We start from the raw sequence: 25,559 nt of genomic DNA on the forward strand, positions 1-25,559 counted from the left end.
GGGACCTCACCACCATACAAGGCAGTGAGTTCCAGGCTTTGAAAAAATTCTTCATGTGAAGAGACAAAGCCAACCTCCCTGTGTCCTCCATCCATCATTAGTCCTCCCTCTAGAACAGAAGTTTCCAGGTTGTGTTTTGAGGAGTCCTAGGACCCTGCTGAAGGGCCTGCGAGGATCCTGCCTACCCCAAACTCATCAACTCTGCTATTATTTTCTACTCATGGGCTTGCCTAGGTTTGACCTAATTGCCATAGTAAAGAACAACCCTTAATGCAGGGTGACAATGTGGTCATTTCTGGCATTGAAACGACTGAGGGAGGAGAGCAAAGTGTACTAATCAGAAATGCAGATCCCTAGGCCCTTGCCAAGTCTAAAGAGCCAGAATCTCTGGGGGTGATTACTTCCCCAGGTAACTTCTATGTCTATTAATGTTTCAGAGCAACTACTTTAATATTCCTGTTAGTTCTCAATCTCCGAGTATGCTCCTTTTTGATTAAATATCTACATCTTTCTTCCAGTGTTTTCACATTTTGGGCTTATACATATTTGAATGGACCGAAAATGTCACCTGGATACGGCATATGAATGATTAGAAAAGTGATTGAAGGATCAAAATAATGTGAGTCTGAACAGATTACAAACCTTAATTCAATGTGATAACCTCTGCAACTTTGTCTACTTACCATTCAAATTGAGGAAGAGAACTGGTATGTGCGTTTCCATTCCAGGAGGTGGGATCCTAAATTTAATAACAAAATTTAATCATTACAAAATACGTATTTTATATCTTGCTAGATGATAAAATGCCAGAGAGCTGTGGAAGCAGAGGAGAACCACTGTGGAGATGTAGATTCTAACTAATGAAATACTTTTACATTTCTTGACTTCCCTGTTAACATAAATCATGGGAATTATATGACATATAAAAGAACTACCAGTTATATAAATTACATGTAATTAATTGAAACAAAGATTATTTGAAGCCTTCCTAAAAATAATTCTAGTGATAGGGAAAAGGAAGGAGGATGCTGTTAGAGTGGTGACAGGGGCAGGATCAGAGACTAGAGGAGTAAACAACAGGGACAGCATTTTAAAAGCTCAAAGGAGAGAAGGAGCGATGTGTGAAAGGAGGTAGGGTTGTATGCAGGGGAGTCTGAGCAGTGTTTTATCAAAAACTGGCCCAGCTGGAACACAATCACTTCAGAGGTCTCTTGGAATGAAGAGGCATTTTTCAAAATGCAAATTCTCGGCTGGATATGGTGGCTCACACCTGTAACCTTGCTCTCTGGGAAGCTGAGGTGGGAGGATGGCTTGAGATCAGGAGTTCGAGACCAGCCTGAACAAGAGCAAGACCCCATCTCTACTAAAAATAGCAAAAATTAGCTGGATGTGGTGGTGCGTGCCTGTAGTCCCAGCTACTCTGGAGGCTGAGGGAGGAGGATGGCTTGAGCCCAGGAGTTCGAGGTTGCTGTCAGCTAGGTTGATGCCATAGTACTCTAAGCCCAGGCAACAGAGCAACACTCTGTCTAAAAAAAAAAAAAAAAAATGCAAATTCTTATTAAAAAATGATGAGTCCTGGGCCCATCCTCCCATCCTTTCTCTCTTTTTTTTTTGAGACAGAGTCTTGCTCTGTTGTCCAGGCCACAGTGCCATGGCATCAGCCTAGCTCACAGCAACCTCAAACTCCTAGGCTTAAGCAATCCTCCTGCCTCAGCCTCCTGAGTAGCTAGGACTACAGGCATGCGCCACCATGCCTGGCTAATTTTTTCTGTATATATTTTTAGTTGTTCAGCTAATTTCTTTCTATATTTAGTAGAGACAGGGTCTCGCTCTTGCTCAGGCTGGTCTAAAACTCCTGATCTCGAGCGATCCTTCTGCTTGGCCTCCTAGAGTGCTAGGATTACAGGTGTGAGCCACTGTGCTCAGCCTCATCCTTTCTCTTTTGAGTCAGAATAACTAGGTATGAGACCCAGGAGTGATGTGTTACACACATTCAAGATCTGAAATTTGAAAACACCTCAAATGAGAGAGATTGAGGAAAGGAAATGAACTATCTTGCTGTGGAACAGAACAAGTTTGGGAATTTGCTGGCTGTCCATGAGAAGAGCCCAGCAGACATACTACATGTGACCTACAAGACTGCAGCACAACAGCAGAATCTGCCCACAGAAAGATCGGGTTACAAATTATATGCCCGCAAATTGAGATTTTTTAGTTTCATAAAACAGACCATGAAATTGATTACATTTCCATTTATCACTGGAGACAAATACCATCACTAATGTTTCAATGCCTGTTCAAAAAAGACTGTCTGGTAATGTACATTCTGTGGTCAAAAGGAAATCTGATTTATTTTAAATGCCCGGGACATATTCATGTAATAAGGATGAGAATAAGAATAAGCAGCAGTAGCAGCTACCATTTAACGAATGGGCATGAAAGGTATTTGATATACATTATAATATACAAGATTATATTATAATACACAAGGCGTTTTATATACATTCTTTCTAATTCTCACAAAACCACCAAAAAGGTAGCTCCATTAATAGATTAGGAGTAAAGCCTCAGAGAAGTTAAGAAAATAGACCTAAGAGCTGAAGCTGGAAACGAAATCCAGACCCGTCTGCCTCCAGAGCCTAGATACCAGGTTGTTTCTCATGAGAACACCTAGGCTTGATCGATCTACAGATCGATCATTATTTACGTGGTGCTTAAGTGCTTACTCTTTGCTAGTTACCATACTGAGCAGGTACCAGGGCAAATGAGATATATTTTCTGTGCTCTTCAAGTACACTGTGGAAACATCCTTCTTGCCATCCAAAATAAAAGAATTTCTAAGGATCAGGGAACAATGTCCAAATTGCTTATGCAGAGGAATAAAGGAGTACAGTATTGATTACCTGGCCGGGTAATCAATGCTCTCTGGCCTCCTGTGAGGGGAAGCTGGCTGCGGTAGGGAAGGAAAAAAGCAAAGGCAGCACTAGAGATGGGTGGCCCTTCCCTGAGCAGCTCGGTTGGTTGGTATTTACTGTGACAGTCCTGGAAAGTCACTGGCACAGCTCTTGCCCCAGGCAATGTCCGCACAGAAGGACGGGCAGCCTTACCAGTCGGCAGGTGCCCCGGGGATGCCGCTGCCTGGGGCCGGCACCAGCACTGCGTTCCTCTCCTCGGTCAGCCCCACCCACTGCTCCACAAGCCGGGCTTCCCGCTCCACGTCATCCTCCGTCTTCTCTGCAGAACAAAATGAGGGGACCAGTGCCCACAAGAGACAGTAAATTTCTCAATTTAAAATAAACACATTTTCACTTAGTGACAGCCATAAGGGCTTAAACATCCACAATGTTGCAAAAAAGCGTATGAGGCTTTGAAGTTCAAGCAAGAGCATCCACAGGAGCTGAAAGTGGCTATGACACCAGCTTAAGATACCATAAGCCAGGAACAGTAGAAAGAGTATTTGCAACAGCAGTTAGAAGGCTCAGGTCATTTTATTGGTTCTATAATTTGGGGAAGTTATTCAACAGACGATTCTTAGTCTCCTGATCATATAAGGGATCATATAAGTCATGTCTACTTCATGTACTTGTTGGGAGGGTCAAACAGAATACTGGGTGTGCCATTGCTTTATGAAACTATACACCATGTTATAAAGATAGAGGATTAAAAAACACCATATACCTTACCCTGGAAAACCAACTTTATTTTTTTTTCCTTCACGCTTATTATGAAAGGGATTTTACTTGATATATTTTGAAATTCTCATTCCCGTAACTCAATTCTGGGGCTCTCTGGGTATCGTCAAAGTGGGTTCTCATTAGCAGTCTGAGCACGAACATAAAGCAACACCACACGTTGAGCCAAGATATTTTCCTGAGGGAGAATTTTTGCTAGCTTCTACATGAAATGGCTTAATATTCATGATGTGTTCTTTGGTGCAGAACCAACCACAATGAGTGGACCATGAAGTCCAGATGAGAGACTAAGGATTTTAAGCGCAGATTTCTACTCTAGAATCCAAGTGGCTATTGCCAGCATAAGCAAACTGCACCCAGCCTGGGGCTGGGTGGCAGCGAGTAGAACTGCAGGGGCCATCCTGACCTAGCTGAGCACACAGCTCTGCCCCAACAGCGGCTGGCCGCTGACCTGCCCAGTGCTGTGGTTTCAGAAGTGACCAGTCAGCTGCTGTAGTAAGTCCTAGGCCCTGGTCCCTGGAGCACCTCCGATCAATATTGGTCACATTTGCATTTATCAAAACAAAATTTGAGTTTGATATTTAATGTCACAGTTTTATGACATAAACCAAGAGTTTTATGAAAACTTGTTACTTTCAAATTTGGAGACTTCTTAAAACCAAAAATGTATAATAATGTCTATAATTTTTCTAAGTTCAAAAAACTAAGATACTACTGTCCAACTAGGGGAAGAAAACAGCCCATCACCATTGTGCAGAAGTATTAATAAAAAAGCTACTCGCAGGGCCAGGTATGGTGGCTCATGCCTGTAATCCTAGCACTCTGAGAGGCCGAGGCAGGAGGATTGCTTGAGCTCAGGAGTTCAAGACCACCCTCAGTAAGCATGAGGCCCCCGTCGCTACAAAAAATAGAAAGAAATTAGTTGGACAACTAAAAGTAGAAAAAAATTTAGCTGGGTGTGGTGGCACACACCTGTAGTCCCACCTACTCAGGGGGCTGAGGCAGGAGGATCACTTGAGCCCAGGAGTTTGAGGTTGCTGTGAGCTAGGATGACGTCAGGGTACTCTAGCCCAGGCAACAGAGTGAGATTCTGTCTCAAAATAAATAAATAAATAAATAAAAATTAAAGAAGCTACTCCCAGAAAAAGAGTTTAATCTCACATACCTTTTTTATTGCTGACTTTTTTAATCTGTTCATCCAAGTATTCTCGTCGTTTAATGAGTGCATCTGACCACCTCTCTCTTACGCAATTTAAGTCTTCTTCCTGACATCAAGGAGGGAAAACATTTTCCTGTAGGGTGCACAGACAACTATTTCTTTCTTTCTTCCTTTTTTTTCAAAAAGATGCTTAAATTGATTAGGAAACTTTTCATTAGGAAAGGCCATTGGACACTACTGTGTAATTAACATGGAAGAAAGCACAGAGGCCTCAGTAACAACGCATGTTGATCAAGGATGCCACTACCCAGAAATCAGATCCCCAGGATCTCAAAAAGGATAATTCTACTTAAAGCAAGACATGCTCAAACTACACCAGCTGTTGAATGATTTTTAACGCATTGTGCATGTGTGTGCGCCTGTGTGTGTACTGAAATCATGGCTACTCATTGTAGGATTTGTGATTCCAAACAGAAGGACACCATGAACAGAGCCCAAACCATGTCACAACAAATGGAATGGAAAATGACAGGCATTTTCATAATTCAATGGCCTGATAACATACATTTCCTGAAATGCAAAGAACAGGTCAGCAGAGAACTTTTCAAACTTGCCACAGAGATTTTACTTCCAACCACCACCACGAGGCTAACCAAAAATCTCCCATGCAAAAACCCAACATGCAGTCAGCCATGCTTGGAGAAATCCCAGAAGCAGCCGTTGGACTTCACCGTGAATAATGTGGCAGGAAGCGCGCAAACAGCCCCAGGACGTTAGTCAGTGGCATTGCTGAGATCCAAGGGACACTGATATTTCCCCTAAAGTTTTTGTTTACGTGTTTTTTTTTTCTTAGTAAAATTATGAGTAGGGAAAGAAAATCCATCAATTCTATTCAAAATGCTCTTTGACTTGCTTGCTTCTAGCCTAAGCTTTAAGACATTATATTAAGAGCAGATACCTAAGGACCTCTGAAGCTTTCACTACAATGTACCCACATTTTATATATAGGAAGACATCCTTTGAAAACTTGGAAAATCAGCACAACACTGGGAACCAAACCCTGGTTTGCTGCTTTGACCATGACTGTGTCACCCCCGCTCCATACGAACAGGCCCATCAGTGCTGACTAGGCAAAATTTCACATTTGCACATATTTTGAAAACTAGCTAAATAAACAAAACAAAGTTATGTGCATAAAATGTCTTCAATTTTCCTGTCAGCAAAAGTCTTTTAAAGTAAAATGGCATATTATAGCAATCCTAGCCTCTTGGATGTAAGGAGCAAAGTGTAGTTTAGCACTGGAAAGAGTCTACCTAAAAGATCATGGACATCCGGATAGCTGTGCAATTTTTAAGATCACCAGTTTTAATACATTGATAATGATCTTGCTTAGCAATAAGCTAGTAATTTGAGATGGCATAGCAAAAAGGCAGTATCTGGTTACAAATTTTGAACTGACAAGGAAATCTGTAGAGATAGTGTTGTGTCCAACTGCATATAAAGCAAATCAAAAGCAAGTGAAAAACTGCATATTCTTGCTCTAGGGTCGTCCTCCCTGGCCTCTGCTTTGCGAATGCTGGCAATTAGCAGTAGCTGTGCCCCATGCCACAGGATTGACAGCAGTAGCAATACCTGATAACTATCCATATCATCACCATCCTCATCATCTCTCTGGTAGGAAAAAAATAAACACAAAGGACATGCATTTTGTTTCTCAAACAGCACACAGGGAAAATAATTCTTTAACAGCTTAACACACACATTACAATGGACAGGTTGCATAACATCAGCATAATAAAACATTTAATTGAAGCTCAAAGAGGTTTAACAGATTTAATTCACTAGTCTATAATTTAAATAATTTTTTTTATAAAGAAAGCAGTCATTAAAAATAAGAACTCTTGGCTGGTCCGATGGTAGTGGGTTATCAGAACTTATTAACATTAGTGTCACTGAAGTTGGTATACAACCCCTTACTGCTAAATTTGACTGGCTTTAAAAAAAAAAAAAGAACTCTCTTAGATGGGGATAGGAACCAATATCATCGGGCCAGGCCTTCCTCCATTGTTATGCAAATAGATATCTGATATGTTATTTATGGGTAGGCTATTTGACAGAGATTTGAGATGGGCTTAGGAAGACAGAATGGCAGCACCACAAGGGACTTTAGAGATTCTCTTGCCCAATCTTGGTTTTAGGGATGAGGCAACTGAAGCCCTGAAGGATGAAATGCTTGAACCCAAGGGTCACACAGATTGTGGCAGGTCAGGACTGGAAGCCAGGCCTTTAGTGCTCAACTGCGGCTGCCTTCTCTGCAACACACCGCTCTCATGGGTGAAGTCATCGCAGAGAAAAACCTGGGCAACCCGAGGCTACACACATACAAGGGCTCCTACTACACTGTTGCAACGAAAGCACAGTACGCTATTTTGCACATCTGGATCTCTCCGTATCCTCTAGGGACCGTAACAATCACTTGAGAAAATCACAACTGTCCCAAACACAAGGCAACATTTTACAATAATTACATGAAGTGACAATTTTGGTAAAAACATTTGGCAAAACTAGGTCAGCCTGCTGAAAACAAAAGGGTTTTGGTTGAGGCGATTTTCCTTAGAAACAAGAATCTGGAAACCCTTGATTTAGATTTATGACTAAATTTTTTTAGTTACAGAAAAGACATGAATCTCCTTTTTAAAAAAGGAGATTAAAAATATAGTTAAAATTATTTTCATATCTACACTTCAAAATAAACTTTTTTTAAAAGTTTGGTTACCATAATTATCAGTTATATGACTGACTTACTAAATAAAAGCCCAATCCTGAACAACTTATCTTGAATTAATGTTCCCTATTAATGTAAAAGAACCAATAGCTCTAATTTATCACTAATTTTTACACTAAGGAAGTACTTCCATTAACTGAAAACCGGCCTGAGCTTTCATGATATGAAACTTGTGAAATCAGCATATTCTGCATTGGCTTCAGCTATTGCGTTAGAATAATTCTACCATGTCAACAACAAAATTGCCACACATGACTTTGAATATGGCAGCAAAGGAAAAAAAAGAAAAGCCTTTAAAATAGTCACAGTTCTAATTTGTATGGCTGGTACTATGCTCTTAAAAGAGCATTAGAGCACCGGGGAAAGGCTAATATTTTAAGGTTCACATTTTGACAAAAATCAGTTTTAACCCAGAAGTAGAGTTGTTTAAAAAATGCAAATATTTTATTGCAGAAAGGGACCTTGGATAATTATTAAGTCTTCCTCATCATATTGGAGAAAATAAAAAAGGGAACTCAAGTTTAAATTATCCAGTTAAGGTAACCATTTAGTTAAGCCAAACTAGACTAAAGAACCCAGGTCTCCTGACTCCAAGTCTAGTGCTCTCTCTTCATGCCAAGCCCTGCAGCCACCCAGAAGCTGATGGCTAAGGGAGGGACTGAACTTGTATGAGAACACCCACAAATCCCGTTTCCTGCTCTATGGGCTGCAGACACACAAGAAAAAGACTGATGGAGAAGCCTCGAAACCGGAGCAGCCCCTGTCCTTGCATCTCCATTCATACCCTGAATGAAGTATGGACAGATGTTGAGAGCTGGAGGGGATTTTAGCCTTGAAGAGGGAAGGCTGTGTCTGACCAAGTGGTGTCTCTTTAAAGCCCCATAGCCTGTGCACCGATTTTTAGCTTTCAGAAGAGTCTTTGCCTGAAGGTCATGAAGTCAAAAGGAAACTGAGATAGACGTGGAATCATTCTCAAGAGTGGCTGGGCTTATGCCCAGACTCCACAAAGGAGAAATGTTTTCTGTCAGTCATGAAAGGGAAGTGTTTCCACTCACACCCAGCAGTGAGGGAGCCAGGTCTGACAGTCTGATTCTTCCCCATAGCTCATTCCTATCTGGTAGTCAACTGGAGACTCTGCCAGGAGCCTACACCCTTCTGGGCCACTGCAGGACAAGTTCCTAATTTTAAAGATTATTTTCACAGAGTACCGAATAGTTCTGACTGATAATATGAACATTATTTCTTAGAGGTTTTCATCTTTTTATTTTTTAAATGAGAACATAAAGTTTAGGAATAGGAGATACAATGGACAAAAATGACCATGAGGACAACTTTTAATTGGAAAAAAAAAAAAGCAAAGCTTTCAAAGAGCTGGTTAATTATGACAGTGTATGGAACCAATTTAATGATACAAATAAAAGTGGATCAAGCCAGGCAGCAATGCCAAATATCCAACTATATTTTGGACCAGATATAAAGTAAAACCTGCCTAAAATAAACGAATACTATAGCATTAAGATGTATGGGTTTATAAATAAAGTTATTATTAATCAACACTAAGTAAACATAGTATTTTAAAGCTAGAAAAAAGGCAATGGATAGAAATACGAATAGGGGGAAGACACATGGTTAATGCAAGGAGTTCTGTTCTATTTCCAAAGAGGTCCTCACCATAGATCATTAACTCCTTTACTTCTGCATTAACCAAACTTCGTTCAAGACCATTTCAAATCTGTCTCTCTTACCTGGTAACTGTCCAGGCCTCTCTGGAGTTTGGTGGACCTGGCGGTTACGCAGCCGATGGATACTGACGAGATGGCTTCAACCATCAGCGGCAGCGTCCCCGAATGCTGTACAGGTTTTACGGTGACTTGCACTCTACGTGAATGACCCTGCAGAGGGGGCCGGGGGATGTGGGTGCCAGGAATGATAATGGGGATGGATGGGAGAAGGGGTAAAGGAAGGGAAGAGGATTAGGGAACAAAGATACAGATAGTTAGAAAATTCCCAGAAACTGTAACAGTGGGACAGAGAGAAAACACACACACAAAACCCCAAAACAAACTTAGTACCTGTCTAAGTTGAAAGATGCCTCCTGTGTTGACATCTTTTGCCTGATGAAGTTCCACGGCAGCATATTCCCCTAATTCATTCAATTCCAATATGGAGATCCACATTTCTATTCTCCGAGTTACTTCATTCCACCTGCAAAAACACATCCCAATAAGCAGTGATGTCACCATCCAGGGACACTATTAGTAATAAGCTACCATTCACTGGGCACTTACTTTGTGCTAGGCACTGCACAATGTATGTTGCATAAATGATTTCCTTATTTAACTCTCAAAACAACCCTACAATACCAGTTCATTTATTTTACTGAGTTGTAACTTACATTCAGTGAAATACTCAGATCTCGAGCATAGAGTTCAGTGAGTTTTGGCAAATGCACCTACCTGTGTAACCCACTCCACCACCACCTCAGAAGTTTGTTCATATCCCTCCCATTCAATCCCCACACTCTGGTAGCAGCTGTGTAACTCAGAGATGAGGTTTGCCTGTTCTGGAACTTCATATAAATGGAATCATGCAGTATATACTATCTTGTGTCTGGCTTCTTTCATTCAGCATAATGTTCTTGAGAGTCATCAAAATGAATATCAATGGATCTTTTCTTTTTTAATGCTGAGTAGTATTCTATTTATGAATTATATCGATTTGTTTATCCATTCGCCCAATGAAAGACATCTGGGTTGTCTGCGGTTTGGGGATGCCATGAATAAACCTCCATGAACATCATGCACAACTCTGTTTGTGAACTTAAGTTTTCATTTCTCTTGAGTAAATACCTAGGAGTGGGACTGTTGGCTCAAAGAAGAGGTGAAATGATCAGTATTACGAGAAACTGCCAGTTTCCCCCCAGACTGTAGCTTACCTATTTATTTTCATAATGATGTCTTTTGGTGAGCATATGCTTTTAATTTTGATTAAGTCTAACTTAAACAATTTTTTTCTTCTATGGTTAGTGCTTTCTGTGGCTCTTCTGAGAATGTGTGATGATCTCAAAATTATGTTTTCTTCTATAAGCTTTACAGTTTAAGCTTTTGCATTTAAGGTATGATCCATCTCAAATTAACATTTGTGTACAGTGTGAAGTAAAGATCAAGACTAATTTTTTTTTCCCATACAGATAGGCAGTTGTCTCAGTATCATTTGTTGATAGGACTTACCTTTCCCTATTGAATTTTTCTGGTGTCTGGTAGTTTCTGTTATCATTCTCATTTTTCAAAGGAGAAAACAGGCTCAGAGAGATTAAGTAACCTGTCCAAAGTAACAGCAGCAGTCCCAGGGTTCAAAGCCTGTATTCTTAATCAATGTCTAAGTGCTAGTCTTGACCCTGTGTCTAAAGCTCATGGCCAAGAACGAACCTGTCATGTAATGTTCTTGTCTTAGCATGAAGAGAATCAACCTCCCAGATGGAGCTACCATTTCCAGCACACCGGTGGCCCCACACTTCAATTGCCAGCGCTCCGTCTGAAATGAACTCCAGGAATTCTTCTGTTACATTCACCACATAGTCCTGGGATAAGCAGAAGGAAGGAAAGTGCAGTAAGAATTATGTATGTACATGATATACCTTATGCTTGTAACTGATGTGTCTGGAGAATTGGTAATGAATTTCTAGCATCAGCAGAACAAAAACTGTGATGTATTTTATGCATGTCAATAAAGGAATGACCTGTTCTTGCTCTACAGAGAACGGAAATCAAAAAGTCAAACACCCTTTGTATTCCAAAAATAGGGTCTCAAACATTTTGTAATTTTCATTTAAATTGTTAGGAGGCTTGGAGCTATTAGTTAATCTATCTTCCAATACCATTTAATACAGCACTGAATAAATGATACAAGTTGTCAATGGATGAGTGATCAACTGATAGCTCTGTTAGTAACTAATATGTTCTTCTTCAATAAAGTTGCATAAACCAGTGGGGGGGGGGAGGAAAAAGAATTATGCATCAAAGAGCCCATGAAATTTCCTTTTGATCTTTCCACTGTATATAGATTTACTTTGGAGTATGTTAGTCTGATGTCAACCTTAAACCCATCTCTTATGTTTTACAGGAAGCCATAAAGAATCACAGAATATAAGATCTGGAAGGGAAATTCTGAAGTAATTTAATTCAACTCCCTTTTTCCACAAATAGGGGAAGTGAAGAAAGCAACTTGTCCAAGGTCATATGGCTAGTCAGCTGCAGAGCTGAATCCACATTCTCTTATGCTTGGTTCATTCTCAGTCCCACAACACCATTCTGACTTTAAACTGGCATGGACTAATTCAGCAAGTCATTCCTTGTCATGGCTTTGGAGACTAAGAATAGAATTAAATTTTATATGATTACCTTCATGATGCTAATATTCTTGCTCTTAAGCTCTCCCACCCCAGTTCCTCATTCTAAAACACAGATGACTGTGAGGAAACGAATAGTGCATTGTCAGAACAATGCAGCAGGGAAGGAGGCAAGCTGACTTTCTTTCCATTAGCCTCTCAGTGGAACTTCAGGTGGAGACGTCTCTATGCCTCTAAGTTCTAGAAACAGCTGTGCTATATTGATTTAACCTTACACTCTCTATTTTTTTACTTATTTTATTTGGAGACAGACCCAGAATTTTAGTATTAAATACTATGTTTAGTATTTAATACTAAATAGTATTAAATAGTAATAAATACTAGTCTGGGACTAGTATTTATTAAAACAGTTGTTAACCAGGATGCACTTAAAATTCAGATTTCATCCTTGTAAATAAGCAGCTTTATAGATTGAAAAGAAGATGGGAAATACTTAAAAAATACTCAGAGATAAAAAAAGATTAATAAAGATTTTGAGAAACAGACTGGTGAATACAGGTAAAAAAATGTAGGCTATTTGCTTTCAGAAAAAGAAATACTTGACAGCCTTTACCTATGTGAAATTTCACAGGTGGTAATGTGGATTTATTTTCTAAGTGTAGAATCAGAAAGAATAGGCACAATTTGCAAAAGAATAGGTCTTGAGTATCTTCAAAGGATTATTCAAAGAAAAACAAAATTACAGAGGGAAGAGAGCTGGTCTTTCAGAAATGACTTGTTGGCAGTCCCATGTGAAAGCCAGGAGGGTAGGTGATGTCTCAAGGTAGGTCCAGCCACATTCACCACAAATTCATCTTTTCCATTTTACATTTTCTTAAAAACTCATATGGTATGTTAGAATGCTATGTTATATTCAAAATAATGAGAAATCTCTATAGCTACTTACACGTTAAGATGCCCACAATTCTGCAATATGTATAATGTGATCCCATTTTTGTATAACATTTTTAAAGTTGGGTGTGCATGACATAAAAGCGTGTATCTATGTCCACTGTCCATTTGTGTGTGTATAAATATGTTTATCACCCACATATGAAAGTTGTAGAGCATAGAAAACAGTTTATTAAAATATGTAAAACACTGTCATTGGTGGGTTATACCTCTGGGGAATAAGATTGCTGGTAGAGATCTTTCAGGCTTTATTTTAAATATTTCTAAATTATTTGAATTTGTAATGAAGTACACTTTTGAAGTTAAAAGGTCTAATAAACATACTATGCTTAAAAAAATTCTCATGGGGAAAATAGATTTTTCCACTGTGCCCAACTCTGCTACCCGCCACGTAGCTCACTTTAGAACAGTGTCTGTACCTTACAGTGGGAGAAGGTCACGGTGTACTGGGCATCCTTGGACTGTGGTGAAGGCAACTCTGGGTCCACCATGGGGGCAGCCACGGTGGACTCACACTGGTCCCAGAACGTATATTGACAGAAGACGAAATTGGAGAGGTTTAAGGGCAGCCCGGTTGCCTCTTTAATTTTTACCTGAAGAAATTTAAAAAAGGGAAATAAAATTCCACAAAAGAAAACATTAAACATTCTCTTCTTATTTCAGCCACCTCAAATTTAAGAGTAAGCAATGAAATAAATAAACCAGCCATCCATTTGACATCTAGAAATATCTGACACCATGTCACTAAGGGCCCTATGCATAACAAAACCTGTGCCACGGTTCTGTAACTACAGCATATAAAACTTGGCAACAAATGCACATATCCCTGTAAAATCTTCTTAATGACTGATTTATGATATAGATGCAACTTTTACTAGAAAAACATAATCCACTAAGCGACATATGCTCCTTCAGTGCCAAATACATAGATACTTTTGCAATTTGACGCAACTATCTCTAGAAAGTGTGCTCTACTTCTTAAAAAAAAGTACTGTCCGTCATTGTATCTGTTGTCACAAAATTCAATTTTTATTATGCTGGATGAAAACCTCGCATAAAAGATTTTTTGTTAAATGGTTTTGCATGAAAAAGGTCATTTACACGAGCCTCCCCATCACTGGCCTCTCACCCGGCATGTCAGTTTTTTGACTCGGTGAATGATTTCCCCACTGCTGTCTACAACTTCAAGGCTCCCACTTTCACTGGAGTTCTCCGAAGAGTCATCCTCCACCACACGCTCTGGAACAGCTCCTGTAACGCGCCTCACTTCCACGTGGAGACGCCCTGCAACCTGGGTCAAGGAATCGGAGCACCTTGGAGTTAAAAGCATCCTGCGGCAGCACTGACCTGAGACAGAAATGCACTCTCCCACAGCCTGGTCGTCTGCAGCAATGGGAACCCCACCACTACCAGAGCTGATCCATTCTGCCGCTTGCCCCTGCAATCATCCCGCCTTGCTTTGAGCAGAATGTGCCTCCCTGAAACTGACCTGCTGGAGTCATTCTCAGTCTTACCCTTCTTCTACAGGACAGCCTAGAAACAGCTTAAAGGCAGCTATCATATTCTACCTGGAGTCATCTATCTTCCATGTCTGTTTGCATATTCACTCACATATCCATTTGATCAAATGCTCCATTCACTTTTTCATTTGATCCAACAGCTAGCCTCGTGGGATAGTGAGATAAAGACACAGGCTTCTGCTGTCAGGGAACTCACAGTCAAAGGGAGAAAGAGAAGCAAAAACCCAGTAACAGCCAGTGCAGACCAGTTGCTATAACAGAGATATATGCAGGCTGTTATGTGACAAATCTATTCACTTAACAAATATTTACCAAGAACCAACTGTGCCAGGAACTGTGCTAAGCACTGTGTTTACAACAGCAAACCAAACAGACGAGGTCTGTGGGCTTACGAAGCTTCTATTCCTGGGAGTAGAGAATGAGTATGTAATTCAGACTGTGGCTGGGAGCAGGAAGGAGAAGAGCTCTGTGAGGTGGTGCCATCAGACCTATTCTAGGGGGAACAGCACGTGCAAAGCCATGCAGATATGAGGAACCAGTTCTTGTAAAATTGTTTTTTATTCACTCTGACTGTTGTGGTGGCTGTCTGGATAGCAGCCAGTTTAACAGTATTTCTCTTAAAGCTGAACTGAATTAGAATATAAGAATTATCCTGGAATTTGCATTCTTGGAATGCTTTAATTGCCGGAGTTATCCTTCATCACACAGTTTAAGGTCGTAATGACTATGGTTTCGAAGGTCACACATGCTCTGGTCATGCTACTGTCATCCTGTCATCTCAAATAGTGAAGGTTATTTTTAAAGGTAGCTCAGATCCACCCTCCACACAGCAACTGGCACTGATACCAAGGACCTGAGAGAAATTAGGTGATGATATTTAACAAGTAAGACATATATGGAGGAAGTGGGAAGAAAAAAAGGAAATAAGAGAAATCAGTTAGAAGACAGGAGTTTTTGCCTGGGCGCGGTGGCTCACGCCTATAATCCTAGCACTCTGGGAGGCCGAGGTAAGAGGATCACTTGAGGTCAGGAGTTTGAGACCAGCCTGAGCAAGAATGAGAGCCCACCTCTACTAAAAATAGAAAAATTAGCCAGATGTGGTGGTGCACGCCTGTAGTGCCAGCTACTCGGGAGGCTGAGGCAGGAGGATCACTTGAGCCCAGGAGTTGGAGGCTGCAGTGGGTTATGATGATGCCACAGCACTCTAGCCTGGGCAAAAGAGTAAGACTCTGTCTCAAAAAAAAAAAAAAAGATAATAAGCTTTTTTTTTGAAGCTTTCGGAGAATCTCATATATTTTAATATAATTTCAGGGGGATTCATGGAATACCTAAAGCACACCACAGATCCCAGCTTAAGAACCCCTGAGCTAGGAACTCAGCCACTACATCACATGAGTTGTGCCCATTTTTTAACACAGGGAAAAGGAACACCAGCCACTGGTTGTCTAGAGCAGAATGTTCACAGGGCAGTTTCCACACTAGAACGTGGGCTCTGTGCTTAGACGCCACACTGTGAGCCAAGGTCTGTTTCCCAGCTTCACTTTAGGCAGAATGGCATCTTATTCTCGGCCTGCTCTAAGAATCACAAGAAATAACTTGGTAGGTCAAGTTTGTATATTACTGAAGAATAAGCAGGAAGTAAGAATGTTACTAGATTGAAAATAAAAACATCAGTTGATGAAATGGGTAAAACAAACAAACAAACAAAAAAGGGTTGAACTTGTCACATTTTCTGAAATGTCTTAGGCCTAAAAGGGCCAATATATGTATTTAAATACATAAAAGACCAAGAGTTTAAAAGGAGGTTAACAGGGGGTTATTTAAGCTTGTTTTCTCTGAATACTTTGAATTTCAAAACCATCTTCCCAAGTTCTTTCTTGTAAAGACTATTCAGGGGCCAGGAAGGAACTACAGTATATCCCAAAGGTATGAAATTATCTTTAAAAAGAGAAATCAATACAGGGTACAGAGGTGAATCTGATTCCCAAAAGATATCCAATTTGATTAAAACAAAGAAAAAATGTGTAAACCATAAAAACGTTATAATAATCTTTTAAGACCATGACTTAATTCTCATTGCTTCTACTAATAACATCAATTATTGGTAGAGAAAAAAGAATGCAGACCCTGACTATTTGCCCTAGTTTCTTGATCTACCTTAAGAACACAGCTTAAATTGAATGAAAAATAAAAAACAACAACAAAAAACCTTGAGCCACCCTCATTCTCCAAGGCTGGCCTATCCTTACCTCCCCCTGCTGGCTGATAATAGGAACTGCATACTGAAGTTGCACGTCACAGAAGAGGCATTCCAAGAACACATTCGCCACCCCGATTAGGTTGTGATTTTCTTGGGCTTCATAGAAAGGGTCACCCCGTTTCCCGTAGAGTCTTTTATCCTGAGTAGTAGGAGGGGCCAGTGGGTGGGAAAGTGGGAAACAAAACATCAACCTAAGTCATACTATTTAAAACTAGCACTTAAAAAAAATTTCAAAGAAGGCATCTACCCAAGCAAATAAGAAGTAAAATTCGAATGTCACATAAATAAAACAAAATTAGCACACTGGGATGGGTTTGTTTGTTAGGGAACTAAGTGACACTCGTGTGGAGGATTCTTCTTCAGGTCTTGTCTTGGCTTCCCTATTACCCCTCACCTGCAGCCCTTTTCATTTCACTCCCTTCTCCAAGTCTTCTTTTCCATTACTAATGTCCAAATATGGATTCTGTACACCACAACTACTCGTAGTGACCTACCCAGCCACAGTCAAAGCTGGAGGCACACGAACATACGCTAATGAATACTAAATTCATGTTCGCTTCAGCCAAGGGGCTGATTTTTTAACATCACTGACAAAACAGCATAAATTTACTTGATTCACTTCATTTCACTTGAAATGCAGTAAAAATGAAGCCAAATAAGAATCTGAATGTTCTCTTCATTTAGTTTCCATCTGTGCAGGGATCACATGTTATATTTCTGATCCAACCTAGCACTTCTTTCACTTTATTTTATTTTCCTAATATAAACGTATCATACGCACGTGTGTGTGTGTGTGTGTGTGTGTGTGTGTGTGTGTGTGTGTGTGTGTGTTCTGATGGTTAAATCGCTTATACCTCAGGAACTTTTTCCTTCCATTCTTGATAAAGGTCTCTCATATCAATTAATTTATTCTCCAGCTTTTCAATGGTCCAAACTTGGGTGCTCTTCCCTTTCCTCCTCACTTGGATGGCTGGCTCACTCACTATTGCACCTCTCTGCATGAGGAAGAAAAACAAATTGAACGTTGTTACAACTTCTTTTTTGATTGCTAAAGCAATATATATGATAGTAAAGTAGTAAGTTTGCAAAACACATAAAGGTATACAAAAGAAGATAAAATTCTACCACCTGGGGAATATTCTGGTTTCTTTTCTGTATAGCTTCCATGTAGACTCACGCACACACCATTTGTTTTATCACAGTGAGGACCAAACAAAAATAAAATTTCATATCCAAATCCTCTCCTCAGTTTTTACATTTTTCTTGTGTCATTAAATGCTTTTTATAAACATGATTTTTTTAATGGCAACATAGCAATGCATCCTGTGGATTTACCACACATCTGACTAATTGTTCTACTGTTCAACTTCATGGCTGTTTCAAATTTTTGCTATGGTAAAGGTCACTATAATAGGCACCTGTGTACATTTTTATGTCTACACACTTAGAATAAATTTCTCAAAGGGGAACTACTTAGTCAAAAGACTAAAACCCAGCAAGACTGATAAGATATTCCCTGGCTCACTTTCTAGCTTGCTTGCTGGAGTAAAAAATGAATGGATGAAACACTGTTTTCTTCAAAGTTTATCCCCACAAGAAAAATTCTTAAAGTTGAAGTGACAGGAAATTTCCAAATGCCTACAAAGAGTTCTTCTGTGTATGTAAAGATAGATATCATTAAAAAGTCTTCTTTTCTTGTGGAATTCATTCTTTAAAAAGTACTATAACAAACATATCCCCCATTTCAGAAAGAGGTATTTATATGTAAGGAAAAGCAGGCAGGATTACTTACATATATTTCTGGTTTCACTGTTTTCAAGAAAGCATTTAAATTAGCAAGTCTTTCAGCCACCAAAATTCTGCATATTCTATATATTCTGCATATTCTTCCTACCCAAGGAGGTGTACAGAGGAAGCCTTAAAAGAATAAACACCTCTGGGTCATGTCAGGATCGCCTCACGGATGCTTTTCGGATTTCAGTATCCTGCTCTCACTTTCTGTAAGGACATTTTTACCTTTCTGTTGGCGCTGAGGTTTGCAGCAGGGATCTGAAGAGTCACTTGGTAATCAGTAAGCTTGCTCATTTCTTCAGCTAAGAAGTTTGCTTCCCTCACCAAGGTATTAGCTTTCACTAGCTGCTCTCGAAGCTTTGCCAGGCTTTGTCGGAAGAGTTCATCCCTGTGGAGTCACAGAAAAGGAAACAAGAAAATCTGAAAGAAAATCACAATCTTGTTTGTAAGTGAGAAGTCCTATTAGAAAATGGTAGACAACTCTTTTCAGGCAATATTTGCCAATCTATTTTACCAGACCACTTACCCTTTCCTCTGCCCACAGATGGGCTATCTGTTGAGAACCACTGATGGGGAGTGAATTGTGGAGCAACTTAACTAAAAACCAGGCTTTATTTTTATTTTTATTTATTTATTTATTTATTTATTTTTGGAGACAGCATCTTGCTCTGTTGCCTGGGCATAGGGCAGTGGCATGATCATAGCTCACTGTAGCCTCAAACTCCTCAGCTCAAGCAATCCTCTGGCCTCAGCCTGCTGAACACTGGGAGTACCAGTGTGCGCCACCACTCCCAGCTAATTTTTCTATTTTTTTTTTTGTGGAGATGGAGTCTCACTATGTGCTCAAGCTCGTCTTAGACTCCTGGACTCCTCAAATGTTCCTCACACCTCAGCCTCCCAAAGAGCTAGGATTACAGGTATGACCCACTGTGCCCGAACAACCAGGTTTTAAATTATATAACATTTGAAAACTACCAGATTTTGCTATGAGGTGTAAAAAACCAATAAAGGAACTCTTTGGGAAAAAGAAATGATTACGACTTTTGTGTGCTGTGTGAGGGTGGGCGGGGAGGGGTTGGCAGAGAGACCTGGAGTTAGGAGAAGAAAGTGTTTGCCATGAGTTCTTCAGTCAGTAAAAGTCATACCGTGATAAGGTACTTCTGTAGCAGCAGAAATTCTTTCTTTCAACTCAATATATAATAGCACTTGCTGAGAAAAATCAACACCCTGACTTGGTCAAAACTATTATATGTTCTCTCAGCCCCATGTCTTTAGCCTCCATAGCATTTACCATAGTTGTAACTTTTTATTTATTTGTACAATTATCTGCCTAATATCTGTCTCCCCTACTAGGCTGTGAGTGCCCTTGGGGCAGGCACCATGTCTTTTTTACTTGCACTGCACTTAGTTCCTGGCCAATGCATGGCCCATCAAAGGATATTAAAAAAAAAAAAAAAAAAAAAACTCACTGAATGAATGAAAAGGGAAAAGAGTCCTTCTGGATTTCACACTTGAATCTGGGTTCAAAGGTGCCCAGTCTAGTGATTGCTCTGTGCCTTAGACAGCTTCTCTTTTCTACCATTGATACACAGCCTGTCCTTACTTCATAGGAAATGATGAGTTTGGAACATCCAAATCGCTACTCCTTTCTTGTCACTGTAGAGGTGACAGAGGTGGCACACTGTAAGGATGCTAATGTAAAGACAATGGTTTTTAAAAATGATATTGCCATTTTTTCCAGGCACCCAGACTTGGATTCACTTAGTCTCTTCTCTTTCCACAATACCAAAAAAGAAAGCCTGTTGACTCTTCCTTTAAAGCATCTCCTAAATCTCTCTCTCTCCTCCTCTGTTTTCTCATACCCCTCCCAACAATGTCATAGCACCCAGGTTCTTCTTGCTCCACGGCAAGATAGCATTTACCAACCCCTGCCTTCCTCAGGCCACTGTTCAGCTCAAGACCTTGCAGGGCTCCATGTCTCCCGTGGGATGAATCCCAGATGCTCCAGTCTGTAGCCCTCCCACATGCCCTATCTAATAGTTTTGGACTTAATTCTCCCTACTCCTCTAGAAATCACCTTCTAGACTACACAAAACAATTCTTTTGCTACACCCAAATACATCTTACTCTTCTCCATTGCCTCCCATCTGTTCATGCCAACCCACCCAAAATGCCCTCCTGCCGTCTCTGTGGCTGCCAGACTCCACCCTTCAAATGCACTTGAAGTCCTACCTCCTCCCTGAAAATCTCTGCGGAAGCCTCAACTTCACTGAGGTCTCATTCTCCACCCAACAACCACCAAACTTACTGTGCACTCTGCCCACCAGGCAATCCCACACTTGCTGGCCCCTTCAATACAGTCACACGATCAATACACAATATTTACTAAGCACCTACCATGTGACAGCATTGTTCTAGGCACTGGGGGTAACTTCAATGAATAAACTGATTCCCTGTGCCCCGGTATTTATTTTCCAGGGGAGGAGATAGACAACAAATAAGTAAGTATATAACACTTCCTATCGTTGAACAAAACTGCTCTTTAATTTACCATTATGATTTAATTTTTTACTTATTTATATCTTGCTCCACACTACATCCTAAGTGTACAGAGAGAATAAAAGACATCTGTAGCTTTCTTTATAATTCTTAGCTCTTCACACACTTGATGCTCAGCCCATCAACATTAATGTAGATAAGAATCCTTTGTTATTTCACAACCCATCAGCATTTACTTAGATAATTATCTCAGCTTCTTTATAACCACCCATCATTAATGGCATTTTAATTGTATCCAGTAAAAGAAACCTGATGAAATCAACATTGAAACTATCTTATCTCTTTGAATGACATCCGCAAAATATTTCCCTCTATTCGTTTTAAATTTAGTTTTATATTTTAGAGACAGACTTTGCTATGTTGTCTCTAGGCTGGAGTGCAGTGGCTATTCACAGGTGTGATCACAGCTCGCTATAGGGTCGAACTGCTGGGCTCAAGCAATCCTATTGCATCAGCCTCCCAAGTAGCTAGGACTGCAGGCATGTGCCATCACACCCAGCTTCTAATTTTTTTTTTTTTAAAGAATTTAAATCCCTAAGAGAATCAATCTGGAATTAAAGGAAGTAAAACAATATTTTTAGCTATTTAACTAAAAAACACTGTAATTAAAAGCAACCCACCTTTTCTTTCTTTCTTTCTTTTTTTTTTTTGAGACAGTCTTGCTCTCTTGCCCAGGCTAGAGTGCTGTGGCATCAGCCTAGCTCACGGCAACCTCAAACTCCTGGGCTCAAGTGATCCTCCTGCCTCAGCCTCCCGAGTAGCTGGGACTACAGGCATGCACGACCATGCTCGGCTAATTTTTTCTAAATATTTTTAGTTGTCCAGCTAATTTCTTTCTATCTTTTTTTAGTAGAGACAAGGTCTCACTCTTGCTCAGGCTGGTCTCGAACTCCTGACTGAAAGTGATCCTCCAGCCTCAGCCTCCCAGAGTGCTAGGATTATAGGTGTGAGCCACCACGCCTGACCACAACCCACCTTTTCTATTAGATACTTTTGCTTTTATTGTTTATATGCTTCAGTAAATAGAAAGGATGTAAATGAATACAATTACACCAATTACCTTCAACAATTGTTGCTTAAAGCCACCCACTCATAGTAAATGTAGAAAAAGGTAGTGCTCTTCAGAAAAAGCACCATCTGATAACCTGTTTTTCCCAGGCACAATAAAGTATAAAGCAGAACATATTATAAGTATGATAAATCTTTATACTTCAGTATCCAGACAAATGAGCAGGTAGCTCCTAAGGAAAATGTAATCAACTCATTTCTCTGTATTTAGCACAAACAAGTGCATTACTCTTGGGAGCCTTTTAACGTGGGGTAGGGCTCCCCTTTCTCCTCTTGGGGGTCACTTTCCCTGCATGTGGCTCACGTTCAGCCTCCATTGCTACTGAGAGATGCAATGGGATGTACGAGTTAGGGAAGGAGCTCTAGAGTCAGCCTGCCATGGCTTCGATCCCACTGCCCAACGTACCAGCTAAATGACCTTGAGTAAGTCATTTAACTTCTCGGTCTCCCAGTTTCCTCATGTGTAAGCAGCTGTGAAGATGAGAGGAATATATGTAAAGCACTTAGTGCTTGGCACATGGCAAATGTTGCATAAATGTCAGATGTTACTTTTATTACTATTGTTAATTATTTTTATAACAGAGGTTATTAGTGGGACTGTAGACAGAGCTGGGTTCAAACTCTGGCTTTTTTACTTACTAGATGGGAGATTAAGGCAGGATACTTAAACTGACTGCCCCATCCACAAGACAGGGATAAGAGTTCCTAGGGCAGAGTGCTGCTGGGAGTGTTAAATACAATTAGTGCCGCGCCTAGACTGTGGTAAGAACGCAGCGGAAGTTCTTGCTAACTTATCATCCTTATTGTGGTGGTTATTATTGTTACCATTTCCTCCACCACTACCTCTTTTGAGAGTTCTGATATAAACATTGGAAAGTATAAACCTTAAAAATTCACATTTAGTAGATTTCTTAGCACAGACGTTGTATCTAAATAGAAAAGTATGAGAAATAAAAAATAAGAAAAAATGCTTTTGTGTGTTAAAGAATTGTTCAAACTTTCTCTCTTTTAATACTTACCAGTCTAGGCCTTTTAACTCAGCACTGTTTAACAGCTGACATTACAGTAAACATACTTAGGGTGGACAGTATCTTTGAAAAGAAAATCCAAGTGCTAACAAATCAGATGTGGGACTAAGATTTCCTTCTCCACCAGGTTTGTCCCCCTTTGACACGCTTCATGAGTCCTCCCCAAAGCCCCTGGCCCTGGAGCCTGGATCCTGGGCTGCCGAGTCCCCGTTCTTACCTCTCTTCTGCCCACTGGGTCACCTTCTGCTGCGCTGTCTGGCTGCTGTAGGCCAGGCGGTCGGGGCCGCTGCTCTGCGGCTGCCTTTCCGGGGAGAGCTGCTGGCGGAGCTGCTCCAGCTCCCGCTCGTACATGAGCCGCTGCTCCTCCAGGGCACTTCTCTTTTCTTCTAGGTATTGTTTCTCCAGGACCTGAACCACATTTTGAACTGGGTCTGGTGAGCCAAGAGACAAGGCAAGGTGTCTTCAGGGGTGGCTGAGACAGGCGCTCACGCCAGGGATTGCAGCCCATCAGGGATTCTTCCAGCAAGAACCATCTCCTGCCACAGGATCTAGCCTGTCAACACGCTTTCTGTGAGAGGCCCGAGGGGCCTCCTCTGATGAAATCCTCTTAATTTCCTCTTTACTAGTATCTTAGATTAATGCCCATATGTAAACATCCTCCACATCCACTATGTTACTTTCTTCAATTTGATGAGCTCATCCTAATGTTCAGATAGACCGTTAATCTACTACCAGCACATGATGGAGAAGGGCAGGTCATCTTGGTCACTGAGGAGAAAAACTCCACGAAATCTAGGGCAACTCCAAAGTCAGAAACACGTGAGATTTGGTATTTCCTCACAGTAGTGATTTCTATGCCCACTTAACATCAGCTGGAGTAGAAGACAAAGGGCTTATGATTTACATCACAAATCTTATTACTCTTGAATTTCTCTAAGATGGGAAGAAACTTACAGATCACAGCATATGTTTAAAAATATTGAGGATACGGCCTGATGATTTCTCAGGTGCTAATATCTAAGAGGGCAATTCAGTTATAAAAATAACAAAAACCTGCTTCTGACATCTTCTTGGGACAGATGTAGAGCTCACCACCATACATGTGGGCAAACAGGTATAGACATGCTAATAGATCTTGCTCCCAGCAGCCACTCTGATGACTAGTGGTGGCTGTGCTGTAGGTGGGACGTGACTCTGAAGAGCTCGCTGGCTGGGCAGGACATTAGCCTGGTAATGACCAATGAGCTGGATGCTGTAGAGAAAGATTAAGGCTCTGGCCACATGAACAAAGGAGAAAGTTACTGATGTCCCTAAGTGAGTAGGCTGTAGGGACGCCGCAGTACGTTAGACAGACTAGATGGCAGAAAAGAAAATCACCATCATACTAAATACATCAGATAAGTATATGGGACCGAGAGGAGATGCATTCTCAGACCAGCCCAGGACATAATTTCCTCCTTGTACATTCACAGGTTTGCCTGCTATTCAGTGCTGTTTGTGCTATATTCCCACACACTGGCTCTCAGCTTAACTTTCAGGAAGGAAGTTGGAATTAAAGTGACTCAGAAGGAAATTTTATATAACCTGATGATGGCTATTGACTGACTTTTCCAAAATACCCTATCATTTTGTGAAATAAACATGTGAATTGTACTAATTTTCTACATTAGCAGTAAGCGAAAAAGATAACTGGTTAGCTTTGAAAAATAAGGTTAAATAATATTAAAAAAAGGAAGCAATTTTAAAGAATCACAAGATATGCCAAGTACAGGTGAGTTGTTTTAATAAAAATGACAACCACAATGGCAACAATCACTATGCTAGCTACTGGCTACCTCTCAGGTAGAGGTACTATACCCTTTGCATGCATTACCTCACGAAAGCTTTGCCACAAGCCTAAGGGTGGTGATTTTAAAGATGAGGAAACTGGGGCTCAGGAAATTGGGGCCTAGGTAGCCGACCTAAGATCACAGAGCTATTATAATAAGTGACAGAGCCAGGTTTTGAACTCAGATACCTAATTGGCTGGCACAGGACACTGGTAATAAATTGATGTAGTATTCTTACTACACCAATTCTTTGCTTAAAAGTAGTACTCTGTGAGAGCAGACACTTTTAAAAAAATGTTGTTCTTTGCTGATATAAAAATTTAAAATTCAGCATGTTTTCAAAGAAGTAGTTTTCTTCATAAAGTCCTGACATAGAGGCCCTAAAACATATCACTTAAAAAGCTGACAGAACATGAACTAATAAAATTACAACAACAAAAATTCCCAAACCAAAAAAACAAATAAAAATCTTCTTACACAAAGGCAGATCATGGGTAAAAAATTCTCCATACAGTAACAATCTATGTATTCCACAGCATTAGAACCTCTGACTTGGCTCTACAACTTCT

At 40.4% G+C, this 25,559-nt stretch overlaps 1 protein-coding gene across 5 annotated transcripts in view; it reads right to left on the reverse strand.

Moving 5' to 3' along the window:
• The window catches only part of KIF13A (kinesin family member 13A), a 193,354-nt gene that overhangs the window by 23,153 nt on the left and 144,642 nt on the right, over positions 1 to 25,559 (reverse strand). For 3 of the 5 annotated variants that reach the window (XM_045551849.1, XM_045551847.1, XM_045551852.1), the window contains 13 exons: positions 23,379 to 23,592; positions 18,732 to 18,894; positions 17,570 to 17,710; positions 16,705 to 16,854; positions 14,065 to 14,226; positions 13,355 to 13,528; positions 11,065 to 11,216; positions 9,709 to 9,841; positions 9,382 to 9,528; positions 6,484 to 6,522; positions 4,858 to 4,957; positions 3,108 to 3,234; positions 684 to 739 (listed from right to left, as the gene is read on the reverse strand). In XM_045551849.1, coding sequence (XP_045407805.1) covers positions 684 to 739; positions 3,108 to 3,234; positions 4,858 to 4,957; positions 6,484 to 6,522; positions 9,382 to 9,528; positions 9,709 to 9,841; positions 11,065 to 11,216; positions 13,355 to 13,528; positions 14,065 to 14,226; positions 16,705 to 16,854; positions 17,570 to 17,710; positions 18,732 to 18,894; positions 23,379 to 23,592 — 1,758 coding nt within the window. The remainder of the gene's footprint in view (positions 1 to 683; positions 740 to 3,107; positions 3,235 to 4,857; positions 4,958 to 6,483; positions 6,523 to 9,381; positions 9,529 to 9,708; positions 9,842 to 11,064; positions 11,217 to 13,354; positions 13,529 to 14,064; positions 14,227 to 16,704; positions 16,855 to 17,569; positions 17,711 to 18,731; positions 18,895 to 23,378; positions 23,593 to 25,559) is intronic. The other 2 variants (XM_045551848.1, XM_045551851.1) reach the window with 1 other exon arrangement.

Source organism: Lemur catta, chromosome 5, assembly GCF_020740605.2.
Source record: "Lemur catta isolate mLemCat1 chromosome 5, mLemCat1.pri, whole genome shotgun sequence".
NCBI lineage: Eukaryota > Metazoa > Chordata > Mammalia > Primates > Lemuridae > Lemur > Lemur catta.